The sequence below is a fragment of the Erythrolamprus reginae genome, chromosome 1 (genome assembly GCF_031021105.1).
Source record: "Erythrolamprus reginae isolate rEryReg1 chromosome 1, rEryReg1.hap1, whole genome shotgun sequence".
Lineage (NCBI taxonomy): Eukaryota > Metazoa > Chordata > Lepidosauria > Squamata > Dipsadidae > Erythrolamprus > Erythrolamprus reginae.
Window position 1 is genome coordinate 226,905,454 of NC_091950.1, and position 14,495 is coordinate 226,919,948.

General features: G+C 39.3%; 1 protein-coding gene across 1 annotated transcript in view; it reads right to left on the minus strand.

The window, feature by feature from the left end:
• Positions 1 to 7,672: 7,672 nt before the first annotated feature.
• KPNA3 (karyopherin subunit alpha 3) overlaps positions 7,673 to 14,495 on the minus strand; it is a 49,028-nt gene continuing 42,205 nt past the window's right edge. Inside the window, exons 16-17 of the mRNA XM_070732380.1 lie at positions 11,117 to 11,211; positions 7,673 to 10,376 (exon numbers count right to left, since the gene is read on the minus strand). Of these exons, the coding sequence (XP_070588481.1) occupies positions 10,278 to 10,376; positions 11,117 to 11,211 (194 nt within the window). The 3' untranslated portion in view covers positions 7,673 to 10,277. The remainder of the gene's footprint in view (positions 10,377 to 11,116; positions 11,212 to 14,495) is intronic.

Consider the following 14,495-nt stretch of genomic DNA (forward strand, 5'->3'; position numbering starts at 1 on the left):
CTTAATATATACTTAATATGATAATATAATACATATAAATATTTGATACATTGCTAATACAATAGCTTGGATACATTGGTTTAAACAATGGTCTGACAATGATCTCTGAGTGACTTATTCACTTCCTTGATCCAATTGTGGGAATTGAAATCTTGCTATTATTTTCCGTTTCCATTATAGAAAAATGAAACACTCGGGGATTTTTGAGAAGTTGGGGTAGCAAGATCTGTTCTATCATCTCCTAGATTTCTTGGATGTTCTGCTAGGATTACTTTTTTGCTGTGCACACACACATACACAAACCCCCCCGATACATTTCTCACACCATGTTAAGCAATTGACCCACTTCAGGGAACTGTCCCTTGACAGATCCAGCTTTCACTCTATAGCTGCCACCACTGATGTCCACACAAGGCATTGGTTCATCCCTTGCAATGGTGTTCTGTTGTTTCCCAACCATAGCCATCTCCAACATGGTAATCATGCCATGGCCAGATCTAGCTGGTTCTAGTCAAATGAAATTGCATGGCAGGATAGATACAAGAGTATTTCCCTTCTGTCCTTGTATAGGAGAAGAGCTGATTTGTTTACAGGTGTTGGCAGAATTGGCTCCCTACATCTCCAGGTTGAGAAGCAGAGACAAGATCCGAGCCAAGTAAAAAGACAATGCCGCAACCAAATAATCCTCTTTATTCTCCTGGACTATGATATAGTATTGACTCAAGAATCTAATTGGAAGAGAAAGTAGGTGATATGATTTAATGGAGAGGCATATGCTATTGTGAGATCTAGTTTGGTATATATTGATTGTTTCTTCATTGCTTATTTGACTCCTATGACAATCATTAAGTGTTGTACCACATGATTATTGACAAAAGTATCTTTTTCTTTTATGTATGCGAAGAGCATCTGCACCAAAGACAAATCCACTTGGCCAATAAAATTCAATTCAATTCTATAGTGTAGTATAGTGGTGTAGTAGTTAAGGCTAGAAAAGGAAACACTATGACTTCTAGTCCCGCTTTAGGCATGAAAACTGATGGGGCAACCTTGGGCTAATTACTCATTCTCAGCCCTAAAGGGGAATGGGTCAAACCACTTCCCAAAAACATTCCCCAGAAAACTGCAGGCAGTTGCAAGGAGTCAAACTTGTCTTGAAGGCAGAAAAATCTAAACAAAACAAAACAAGGCATATTTGCTGAGCATTACTGCTCATTCAAAAAATTGAAAGGTGGTCATTTCCAGTGACCAAGTTTTTTGATTACCAAGAAATCCTTCTTCAGAATATACCACTTCTAGGCATGTGTTTTCTCCTCTATAACAAATTTCCAGTTGACAGTGTCCTTAAGTTGTGGTGGCTAAAACCAGGAGAAGAAAAAAACCACTTCCTATGATCTGGCTGTTTCTTGGTATGTGTCTTAAGATTTGGTTAGCTCATTTCAGTTTCTTATCCATGCATACATCCTTTTTGCCTTTTCTGCTCCAAAATCAGGGTTTGTCCTCTTATACCGGTGTTTTTAATTCCTGGCATGTAAATTTATTAGATTTGTGTTAAATCTAATATTGGTTAGTTTTGGCCCCACCCTCATTCTTTTTGAAGCCCGAGTTTGCCTTTTTTGGATTTGACTACCCCTTCTAGGTTTGATGAATCCCCAAAGCAACAAACCCACTTTTGCAGTCCCATCTTTGTCATGACACGGAGCAGCAGAAGTTCTAGGACAGTGGTGGCGAACCTATGGCACAGGTGGCACATGGAGCCATATTGGCTGGCATGTGAGTCACTGCCTTAGCTCAGCTCCAACTAGCGGTGGGCTATGAGCTGGAACTCTAAACTATACTCGCCGCCGTGGCTCATAAGTTCTTGTGGAGCCAGCGCGATTTTGGTTCTGCACCTGTGGAGGTAGAAAAATCACACATGGAGCCACAGATGAGCCTGCGTTTTTTTGTTTCCGCACGTGTCGAAACATGGGCGCACCTGTGGCTCTGTGTAAGATTTTGCTACTCCCACAGGTGCAGCAGCAAAATCGCACTGGCCCTGCAAGAACCTATGAGCCGTGGCGGCGAGCGCAATTTAGCATTCCGATTTGTAGCACACCACTGGCTCCAACGTGCATGGGTGTGCTGGCCAGCTGACTTTTGGCTCTCACAGAGGCTTTGCAAGGGCATTTTTTATTTCCAGAAAGCCTCTGGGGAGAGGGCATTTTTACCCTTCCCCGCCTTCAGGGAAGCCTTTGGAGCTTGTGGAGGGAGAAACACAAGCCTACTGGGCCCACCAGTAGTTGGGAAACCGGCCTCTGGGTGGCAGGGTAAACTGTTTTCACCCTCCCCAGGCATTGAATTATGGATATTCATACATGCACGATAGTATGCACGCACGCTATTTTGGCACCTGAAGAAAAAAAGGTTTGCCATCACTGCTCTAGGACAAAGCCCAGAAGGACTTTACTCAGCCGTCCTGCCAAGTTGATGAAGAGCCATTTATTTCACAGATGCTAAGGTTAATTGCTGACCTACCTAAGAGTTGTAATTTTGCTATCTTGTCAACACAAATGTAGTGAGAAAATTTTAAATGAAATTATAATTTCCCATGATCGATACTTGATTTACTAAAAATAGGCACAGCGTATCAATCAATGCATTAATTTCCTGAGATTACTAAATCAGTTGTTCCAAGATTTTATTCTCTCTGGTTCTGTTGTCAGTCTTAATCAGAAGCTATCAGAAGTACGTGTGTGGTTCATTACATGGTATGTTTTTTCGGTAGGAAATATAATCCAAGAAATAACTAAAGATTAAATTAGCATTATACAGATTTGCTGTTTAGATAAAATTGAACTAATTTCTCCAGCAGATGCAAGATATTCTTCAACAGAACAGGAAAGATGGATGGAAAAACAAAGTTTCAAAAAGAGGGGAAATTGCTCCTCTACTGTTCCATTGGCCATATCTTTTTAAGAAAGTAATTACCAAAAGGATACTATTTTTTCATTGAGTTTTAAATATTTGTATTTAAAGATGAAACATGCAAAGATAAAGTGTAAATTATTACAAAAATCATTTGGTTGAAGAAACAAAGATTTATAAAAATAGAAAGCAATGTTTTGTCCTTCAAAAGGTATTAGTCAAAGGAAATCCCTACTGTATAATGTGATTAATACATTTGTAAATATTTTCAGTGTTTTCTCATTGTCTCTACTGAGAGATTCAGTAGTTCATCATACCAATTATTGGTTTGCTAGTTTATAGAATTAATGCAACTTCTTGCAGTCAAATATCGCAATCACTTTATTAAAATGTGTTTTAGCATTTTAAAACTCAAATTAAGAACCAAAAAGAACTGTAACACACTAGTTTGCATTCTTTAGCTACATACAGCTACCAGGTCTGTGCTCAAATCTCCAGACCACCACTAGAAGGCAGAAAAAGTAGCAAAAACTCTGCCTTAACATATTGGATTGTCCAGAAACTAGGCCCACAAGACATTATGATCTGTTTCCTGTCTCTGTAGCAACCTTTAACTAAGTCGTAACACATATTTATCTCCTACCTCTACTCAATAAAAACAAGAACAATGCTGGATCAGAGCACAGGCCTATCTAGTTCTGTTCGGAGAGACAAACACTCATAGTTACCAATATTATTTCTGCTAAGCAATTCTCCTAAGAGTGGGTAGCAGTCTTTTGCACTGTACAGTAGTGGGAGCTGGTGAGAATAAAATCTACTAGGGCAGATGTCAGATTAGTTTTCATTTCTGCATTGTGCTTCAATCCACTGATTGAATTGAAAGTACCTGAAAACAAGACAAGGCCTAAGGGATGGAAAATTATCAAGGAGAGATCCAACCTTAAATTAAGAACTTTTCTGACAGCAAGAACAATGAGCAAATGCAGGGGTGGGTGGGGGTGTCAAACTCATGTTGTCAGGGCAGCATCAGGTGACATGTTAGAACTGTTTTCCCCTTCACTAAACTGGGCGTGGCACATCTGGCCCACAAGCTGGGAGTTTGACAGCCCTGAACTAATGGAATGGCTTGCCTTCAGAAATATTGGGTGCTCCCTTATTGGAGGCTTTTAAGAAGAGATTGGACAGCCATTGGTCTGGAAAGTTATAGGATATCTTAGTTGAGTAGGGTGTCCAGACTTCCAAGGTTACTTTCAACTCTGTTATCCTATCATTCCCAAGTTAGAATTGGTTGGATCATTTTTAAATTCCATTTATGCATTGTCTTCTGCTCTTTATTTCAGGAGAGTTTAACTATGGGTCCTCAACTTTATTCTTTCCACAATCTCACTTTTAAAACAGATTGGATTCCTAATTGAGAATATGTAGAAAATGAAGCAGCCCTAACTTTTTGATAAGAACTGTCTTTTACCTAGTGTAGATGAGCATCTGGCCTTAAAGAGCAGATGGTGTAAAAGAAAAACATTTGAGAAAACAGAAAGCAGATTAACTTTGGGTGCTACTGGTATGTTAGATAAAGACCCTGTTGAGTCTCACTTTTAAATAATTTATTTAAACCTTCCCAGTCAAAATCTCATAATTCCGATTCATAAGAGCTTTCTGTCATTGAGATCATGTAGACTGCCTCTTAATTTCTTTTAAAAACCAAAAACAAATAAACCTAGAATTATGGCTCATGCATTGTACAAAAGAAGTTGCCAGTGGAGTAATGAGTGAAGAGGAAGGCTAATTGCAATCAGTTGTTTCCTCCTGCTCTCCAGGTCCTGAACAGCAGAGTAAGGAGCTCGTGGTTCAGTATTGGCTGCACAGCTCATGAAGATTTGGCTCAGATGCTCATTTGGGCTTTTATTCATGAACTGATTAAACATAACATGTTTAAGATAAAATAGAAATAATTGTCAGAGCAAGATGATTTTTAGCACTTAAAAAAAGTTGAATCCTTTTTGTAAAATACTGAGGTTTTATTTAGTCTTATCTACTTGCAATTCCATATTATTTGGCTTAAAAGTAGCTTTTTTATTATTACACTGTATTAATTTCATAGGTCTTGACTCGTGTATAGTGATATTAGCCAAGAGACTACAATGCATAATGCTTACCAGGAGCAGCAGTTTGGCTGTTTACTAGCTGTTTGGTACATATTTGTGCGCTTCACAGGAAGAACTACTCAGCACAAGACAGACAAATGGCTTCCCAGCAGCAGCATCAGAGATCTTCTCCCTCCATCAAAGCTTCCTCAAAAATGGGTGTTGCAATTGGGAAGGTCTAGTGCCAGCAGGATTGTAATCATCCACACATCCATAGATACTGAAGTGGTATTTATTTATCTACTTGTATAGAACATACTTTTGAACTGCTAAATGGGCAGAACCTGAGGTGAGTGATGGAACTCATTCTGCCAAACAATGCTAGGATTCAAACCGCTGGAGCTTAGACCCGTGACACATGGAGTCATATGCATGGGCATGCGAGCTCAGGTCTGGCAAACATGCGTGCGCCAGCCAGCTGATTTTCAGGCCTTCTGGGCCCACTGAGAGTTGGGAAATAGCCTGTTTCAGCCTCCGGAGGGGGGTGGGGAAGGCACGGGCTTTTTTTTTCCTCCCCAAACTCCAGATCCTTTCTAGGAGCCTGGTAAGGAGGGAAACAACCTTCCCCACCAACCCCAGAAGCCCTATGGAGGCCAGAAATGGCCTCTTGTCCAGCTTGAAATGGGTGATTTTTGGCTTATGGAGGGCTTCCAGGGAAGAGGGCCATTTTCACCCGCCCTGGGCTCCTAGAAAGGCTCTGGACCCTGGGTAGAGTGAAAAACGGGCATGCCATCACATGCTGGGAGCAGAGGGGAGGTCATGCACACATGGGGGGGGGGGCTACAGAATTATGGGTGTGGCCACACACGTGCAATCCCCCATACACGAACCAAAAAAGGTTCACCATCACTGGCTTAGACCATCTCCAGCATCATTAAGCCATTGGTGCAGCTAATTTATTTTAAATTCCACTCTTGTTGGTCTCTGGAGAAAAAAAAGGCTCTACACAACCTTGAGTCAGCATGGAAATAAGAACCATTCTCTAGCATAAAATCATAATGCATTTTAAGAGTAAAAATAAAAAAGATCCTATGGCAACCACCATTTGGTCCTGGAATGAACACAACTGCCAAAGTAATGCAGCAAGCCTTTCCTAATTATTATTTCCTAATGTTTTGGGTCAATTGGAGGCTTTCTGAAGGTTGAATTTTGGACCATGAGATTGAGATTTAGCTAAATCATTCTTCTGCCATTTCTTTATTCAACGTGTTCCAAAATTACCCTTTGTTTTATAAGTATCAAGCATGCAGGAAACTAAAGCAGATTTTTTTTAGAAACACAAAGATTATTATGGCATAAACATTTATGTACTGCAGTTCTAAGGTCCTATTGTAGTTTCTATCTGGGACACGAAACAAACAATTCAGTTTCACCCTCTTGAGTTTTAGCAAAGTGGGTAAAGCAGTTTTACTCTGATGTGTGTTTGAGTTTTAGACAGCTGGTTTCATATTTATCTTTAAGATAATGGTTGTTTCAATTAGCACATTTTAAAAATTGGCTTAATTTTATTGTTTTATGTGAGTTAAACTGCCTAGAGAAAGGGTCCCAACCTCCAGTCCATTAACCAGCACTGAGTTGTGGCATGTCAGAAACCAGGCCACACAAAGACCCATTCATGGGATGCAGGCAGCATGCAAAACCATGCCCCCTCCGGTCCATGGAACTGGTTCCTGGTGCCCAAATTTGGGGGGGGAGGGGGCACTGGCTACAGGAGACAGGCTGGTTGTAGCCATAGCTAGTAATGTGGCCCCATTATACAGATATACTGTATACAGATATACTGTGTGTGTGTGTGTGTGGATAGTTCTCAACTTACAACAGTTCATTTAGTGACCAAAGTTATAACAGCACTGAAAAGAGTGATTTGTGACCATTTTTTCACACTTATGAGCATTGCAGCATTCCTATGGCCCTGTGATCGGAATTCAAATACTTGGCAATTGGTTCATATTTATGATGGTTGCAGTGTCCCACTGTCATTGATCACTTTTTGCAACTTTCTGACAAGCAAAGTCAATGGGGAAACAAGATTCACTTATCATGTTACTATCAGTTAACCTAATAATTGCAGTGATTCACTTAAGTGTGACAAGAAAGGTCATAAAATGGAGCAAAACTCAAATGTTTAATTTAGCAACATAAATTTTGAGCTCAATTGTTGTAAGTCGAGGACTACCTGTATAGTAAAGTTGAAGACAACTCCTTTAAATTAGTTAATCTTAAATCTTACCATAATTTATAAACTTATAGGGCAAAATGAAAACAATATTAATATAGAAAAAAATAAAAAGTATAGGCTGTTGTCATTCTAAAATGAACTCCGACGCAAGTAATTTATAATGCATCTAAAATGAAACATTTATCTAAAATAAAACATTGTATTTTTGTTTCCATCAATGGAGTCATAATCTTAAGAAGGCACTGGATCAAATATGAAACTTTCTTTGTGATGAACATTCAAAACTAATGCTCACTTCAATTACTAATTTAAAAAAAATTAAAAGATCATATCAGGTCATTAAAGGCATCTTTTAACTCAAATACTGCATTGTCAAAGAAATGGAACCCTTCAACAGACTAAACAGTGATGAATTTTCACCGTTTTCAAAATAAGATCTTCCATATTTATAATATTCGATAGCAGCTTTTTATTGGTTATAAAACCTAAGCCCATATACAAAATTAAGAACACATTTAGATGCCTCTGTTGAAGGAACAATTTACTCTGTTAACTGAGAGTTTAAAAAAACACAATGCAATTTTAACACTTCTGAAAACTTAAAAGTGCAGCAATATATTTTAGCTTGAATATAAAGACCCCATTCCATGGCATAAATGGAAGAAACTCATATGGGGTTAGAGATCATATTGCCCATTCCCACTATAAACATTTCCTATCAAAAGCAGCTTTGGAGGGTCTCCGGCCCCTCCAGCACCACTTTCTGTGGACTGTAGGTGGAAGGAAGGGGGGAAAGAACAAGTGAAAATAAAAACAGCAATTCTCTCAACACAGTTTCAAGTAACTTCTGCTCTTGTGCAGGAGGATAATTAAATCCAAGCCTTTATCCCTTTTTAAAAATACAAAATGGTTGAATCTCTATCAAGAGCTTATGTGATAATGAACTGAGAGAAAGGCAAGTTACTGCTCTAAATTGATTTTCCTACGTTTATAAGTTGATGCACTGAGTGCAAGAAATAAATCATTATTCACAGTAGTGAAAAATCATCAGTGTTATTTTGAGTGAAGTATCTAACACAAGAATATAGGCATAGAGGATACTGTTTACAAAGAGATTGGTTCACATTATTAACTGCATATCTGCTTTGAAATTCCCAAAATTGACAAAATCTAATTTTGATTTTCTTTTTACTTAGTTTTCAGCAAAAACAGCACAATTTCAGGATTTTAGACTATAATGTTAACAGGGTACAGTTATCAAATTAATTTAATGTCTGGGTAAAGAAAAAAGGCACAATGAACTTCAACTCAATTTTATGTGCACAGGAGTTGAAAAGTCTGAGCCACCTTAAAGAGAAATTGATTTTAAAATTTATAAAATCTATAAATAGAGGCCAAAACACTGTATTAAAACAGATCATCTAGCAAGTAAAAATCTTGCACTTTAAAACACATACTTGTATCCTTTGTGATACAAGATCACTCTTTAAAGTGGCTCTACCTTGGCAGATATAGTAAAAGAATGAACACCTGCAATGTCTTGCTTAATTGTGGAAAAACAGCTGATCAACAAAGCTTTCTTCATGGCATCTGCCTGTATCTTCATCACAGTAAATACAACCCACATCCAATAACTACGTGACTTTTACGTTTTGTATCCCTTCACATCAAGGCATTGGGAGCAAAGTACATCCAGTGAACAACAGCAACAATATCAGTTTGTCTGATAGCTTACAGAGTTTAAATTTTATGTTTACCACAGTAATCCTAAATCCTCTTTAGAGCCAGGATGGATAATTTCTCCATTACTCCCAAAGTACCAGCTCAAGTAAATGTCTTCATTGTGAGCTGTACATTTATGCTTATGCTGAATAATAGCAGCTTCCACAAAGCCTCACACAACAAGTATGTATTTTAACTATATGAATAAGTTTATAGACTATTTTTTCTATAACTCTTCCAATACTCCAAAAAGAAGCTATTATGGTGCTTCTAAAATAGTTGCTAGTTTGTTGCCAACCACATCATCGTAAGCACTGGTAAGTAAAAAAATAGTTTAAGACTAAATTACAGTAAACATGAAAGCTCCATAGTTTAAACCAATATAAATCAACATTATTCAGTTATAAATTTAAATCCAAAATATATTGACTACTGAAAGATGAAAGCAAGATTCTTGTCAACCAATGCTGATTTGGAATAACTTTGTTACTTTAATGCTGGACTCTTGCTTTCAGCTTAAAACAAAAGTTCAAGTCCATAATAGGTGGTAGCTCAGGTAAAATACCATGCACAGCATTTCATTATTTCAAAAAAAGAAAAAAAAGCAGGAACACACAGGCTGAAGAGTAGTCAAGTACAGCTTGCTGTTCTTAGAAATTAGGAATAATGGTCACCTTTTTATTAGTCCAAATACAACGTTCATTCTTCAAGCCCAAGCTTCTAAGGCAGTAATGAACACAATTACTGATATATGTAGTCTGTTTAAACCAATTAATTACCAAGTTTTTAAGAAGTTTTTTTTAAATGTCAGTATCACCAATGAAAATAATTTGACTTGCTTTTCCTTTATTTATCTTCCACATTAAATATATGAAAATATGTTTGTAGAGGACAACAGTTGAGGCTCAAAAAAATTAAAATAGACTGGGCCTCTCAGAAGTCTTCCAAAATCATACTAAAGAGTCTTGATCCATAGCACGCTATTTCCATGGAAAGCTATTGTGTGGGAAGCCAATGTGCCACCACGAAAAGGTATTCTTAAAACTGTAGACTGCAGTTATCAGCTTGTGGCCTCACGGGAAAAAGGGAAAAAAATCGGGGAAAAGGTAGCAGAGACTGTAAAAAAAATTGAACAGTGTACGAGATCATGCATATGCATTTACAGTCCATGTGACAGGTACTTTTGGCAACTGCAAAATGACTGATATACAACTTGCTTTTAGAAGCATCAGACAAAGGGGCATGTGCTTGGAGCCTGTTTTTCCAATGGTAGATATCTGGTTGTGTATTTTACCGATGCAGGGTAATCAAGCTGCATTGTTGTGAGCTTAAAAATTAAATTCTTTTGTTTGAAGATTGGCCGTTGGATCAAAATTGTAAGTACCTCCTTGTGTTGCTTCAGGAATGAGGCTGGGGTCCTCATCAATCTGCAAAGAAAGTACAATCTGGAATAATTGTAATCTTCATTATACAACTAGGAAAACTTGCTCATCTAATATCTGGTCCAACTTCACTCAGATTTGGGCATTACAGTCACAATCTATCTCTTCAAGCATAGTAAGTGTTGAAAAATGTCCATATACCTTTTGAAAAGTTACAACAAGTTTTCTCTTATGTTAAATAAGTAATTCTGTGAAATGTATGGAAGAAAAGGATAAAGTGAGAAAAACCAAAACAAAACAAGTTTCATTAAAAAAACAACACCCTATATTCTTGCCCTATAAACTAGCAAAGCTAAGGTACTATGAAGACAAGAATTATCCTCTAGTAACTGGCACACACCAACCAGTAAAAAAGATGTCTTCCAGCAACAATGCACATATCCAAGTTGATGTATCAGTTCCACAGTATCCTTAAGGCATTTTAAAGGTTTCTCTTGAAGAACATGAGTAGGACAAGGATCTGATTTGCAGGAAACAGCCATCTCACTATGGCTGGGATTTGCAGTCCCCAACCATAAATTTTGCTTTTGTAGGTGGCCAGATTATTTGTGCACTGACTGACTGAGTGCCCTAACTCAGCCTTAGATGTATTTATGGAAACTTAATGCCTCTTCAATTGGAATAGAAAGACTTGATTATGGCATAGAATATTATGCAAAACTTTTTATAATACATTTTAATAATCATAATATTGTATAATATTCTCAAATGCCACCGGTACTTACATCATCACCAGAAAAATACTGATCTATTATCTCAAATGCTAATTTATAAATGTCTTCATTCTCATGTTGTTGCAGTGCTTCTATTTTTTCTAAACCTAGAAAAGAAAATGAAAATACAATTAGCTTTACAAATTACTATTTTAATCCACTGGTTTTGGCATATGGCATATTTTGAATGCAAATACAGTGATACCTCATCTTACGAACTTAATTCGTTCCATGACCAGGTTCATAAGTAAAATAGTTCGTAAGACGAAGTAATTTTCCCTATAGGAATCAATGTAAAAGCAAATAATGCATGCAACTCCATCCCAAAGTCACCCCTTTTGCCTTGCACCACTGGGAAGCCCCACTTCCGGACTTCCATTGCCAGCCGAAGCGCTGGGATTCCCCTGAGGCTCCCCTCGCTGGGAAACCCCACCTCAGGACTTCGTTGCCAGCCAAAGCACCTGATCTTGCATTGCTGGGATTTCCCCGAGGCTCCCCTCGCTGGGATTTCCTTCATTTTTGCCGGCGCTGCTTTGAATCCCAGCGAGGGGAGGCTCAGGAAAATCCCAGTGCTTCGGCTGGCAACAGAAGTATTTATGCAACAGAAGTCTGGAGACGGGGCATCCCAGAGGCGGCGGCTCAGATTCATAAGGTGAAAATAGTTCAGAAGAGGCAAAAAAATCTTAAACACCGGGTTCATATCACGAAAAGTTTGTATGAAGAGGGGTTCGTAAGACAAGGTATCACTGTATAGGTATCCATCTTGCTGCTTTGGTCAAATTATGAAATGCTTTGGTCAAACTGTAGGCACCAACTCTTTTGTGTATACATATAAGCAACCTTTTAATACCTGTACAAATGAGTATGGCTCATGGCATGACATTGCTTTTGTTATTTTGAGCTCCCCCTCCACACACTTCAGACACTGTAGAAAGGCAGTGAGTATGAAGCGCCTCTTCAAGTTTTTAAAATAGCCACATATTTTTTTTGCTATGGTTGCTTCATAAACTGCAGCTGTATGTGGGTGTAGCCAGCAGATTTCAATTTTTACGAAGACTTAAAAAAACCTTATGGAGAGTTTATGATGAAATTTAGGTATTTGGCTCTACTGATATGGCTAACTAGGAATTATGCTGAGATTTAGGCATATAGTAAACCTGGGCTGACCCTGAACTAAGATTGTTTAGGATTGCCCCTCAAATGAATAACATCCATTTTAAAAAGCAGTAGAAATATGGAGTAATGGATTGTTGAGCATAACCTTTATGGAAGAGGACAAAAGTCATGGTTAAGGCAATGATCAGATAAGAAAAATCCGAGTTCAAAGCAGGAATGGAATTTAAGAAAATATCAGGCTCACTGGAACAGTGCGAATAGTGTGTATTTCAATGACCCACACATTTTTGTTGAGTCCAACCCTGTAATATTTTAACCTTGATTATTAGAAAATGCACAACCTGTTAGATAATTGTTTCAGAAATATTTCCTTACCTAAACAGAGAAACAGAATGACCACAGGGGGGGGGGCAAGAAAGCGGGAGTGACATCTGACTTCCTGCTGACTGCCCCATTGAGTTTGCTTGTGGAAAGCTGGCTAAGAATTTCTTTCCCCTTTTCCCTCCTGCCCTCTTCATTCTTTATTATTTATTAAATTTATATGCTGCCGATCTCACCATGTAGCCTGACTTTAGGTAGCTTACGGTGTCATAAAATTATAAATATAAAAGCTAACAACTACAAGCCAAGAGCAATGGGGGGGGGATTCCACCAGCCAACCACCTTCAACATACTGTGTCCTATTAGGACCTCCAGGTGCTTCAGAGTATACAGGAGTCACTGGACAGAGATGGCGCGGGTGGAGGAGGTTGTGCAAAAGGCACTACATACAGTAGTGGCCAAAACTGTGAAAATCTTTTGGGAAAAGTGTACAGTATTTTTGAGGTTTGATGGCTATTAACACCACTTTTGTTGGAGTAGTACCATAAAATTATATATCACTGGAAAGGACCGTTGAACTTACCTGAACGGCCTTCTCGATGCACTGCAAGGAGAGTCCAACATGGGTAATTCTTCAGTCTGATTGGTAGGGACTGAGTTTAATTTAAATATTAGTCAGGCACCGCCCCCTTCGCCCTCCAGTCTAACATAAACGAAGGAGCAGTAATGTAAAACAAACAATTTATTGAACAATAAACTTCAACCACTACTCCCAACAAGAACTTCAACCAACAGAGACCATGGTCCCGAATTCGGGTGGGTTTGGACTCTCCTTGCAGTGCATCGAGAAGACCGTTCAGGTAAGTTCAACGGTCCTTCTCCAATGCACTTGCAAGGAGAGTCCAACATGGGATATACCCAAGTTACCATTAAAGGGAGGGAGAAGGCTGGACCAGGGGCGCAGAAAATGAACAAACCCCTTGTAAAACCCTCCTCCCAAACGCAGCCTCCGAAGAAGCAAAGGAGTCAATCTTGTAGTGCTTACTGAACGTGGACGGGGTAGCCCACGTTGCCGCCCTGCAAATGTCTTCTAATGGAGCTTGAGTCCTCCAGGCCGATGATGTGGCCGCACTACGTGTAGAATGCGCTGTTATCCCCTGTGGGTAGGAGTGTTCTTGGCCGTGTATGCTTCCGATATGCAGACTCTTAGCCACCTACTGATAGTCTGAGATGATACCCTACGTCCCTTGGCCCTATCTGCAAAAGACACAAACAGGGCTTCGGAAGGCCTAAATGCCTGAGTTCTGCGCACATAAATCTTTAAAGCGCGTCTTACATCCAGCTTGTGCCACTTCAGTTCCAAGGGATGAGTTCCACGGGCGCAAAAGTCAGGAACCACAATGTCCTGAGGCCTATGGAAGTTGGAATTAACCTTAGGCATGAAGGTCGGGTCCAATCTCAGTACCACTTTATTAGAATAAAATTGACAAAGATCGTGTCTAGTAGATAATGCCGAGATCTCAGACATCCTCCTGGCAGACGTAATTGCTACCAAGAAGGCAGTCTTGATGGTCAAGAATCTTAAAGAGATCTGGCGAATAGGTTCAAAGGGAGGGCCTGTAAAGGCGGGCAGATCCCACGATGGAAAACGATGAACGACGGGAGGACTAACGTTGGCTGCCCCCCTCAGGAAATCCCTGACCCAAGGATGTCTCGCAAGGGGCCTGTAGTGATCTTTACCCAGAATTGTCGATAACGCCGCCACATGGCGCCTAAGGGTATTGGGTGCAAGGCCCTTGTCTAGACCTGACTGCAGGAAGGACAAGACCACTGAAACCGACGCTCCCTGTGGGTCTAACTGTTGATGCTCGCAAAAGGTACAGAAGGCCCCCCAGGTGGCTTGATAGATCCTCCTAGTAGAAGGCCTACGGGCAGCTAGCATTGTATCTATAAC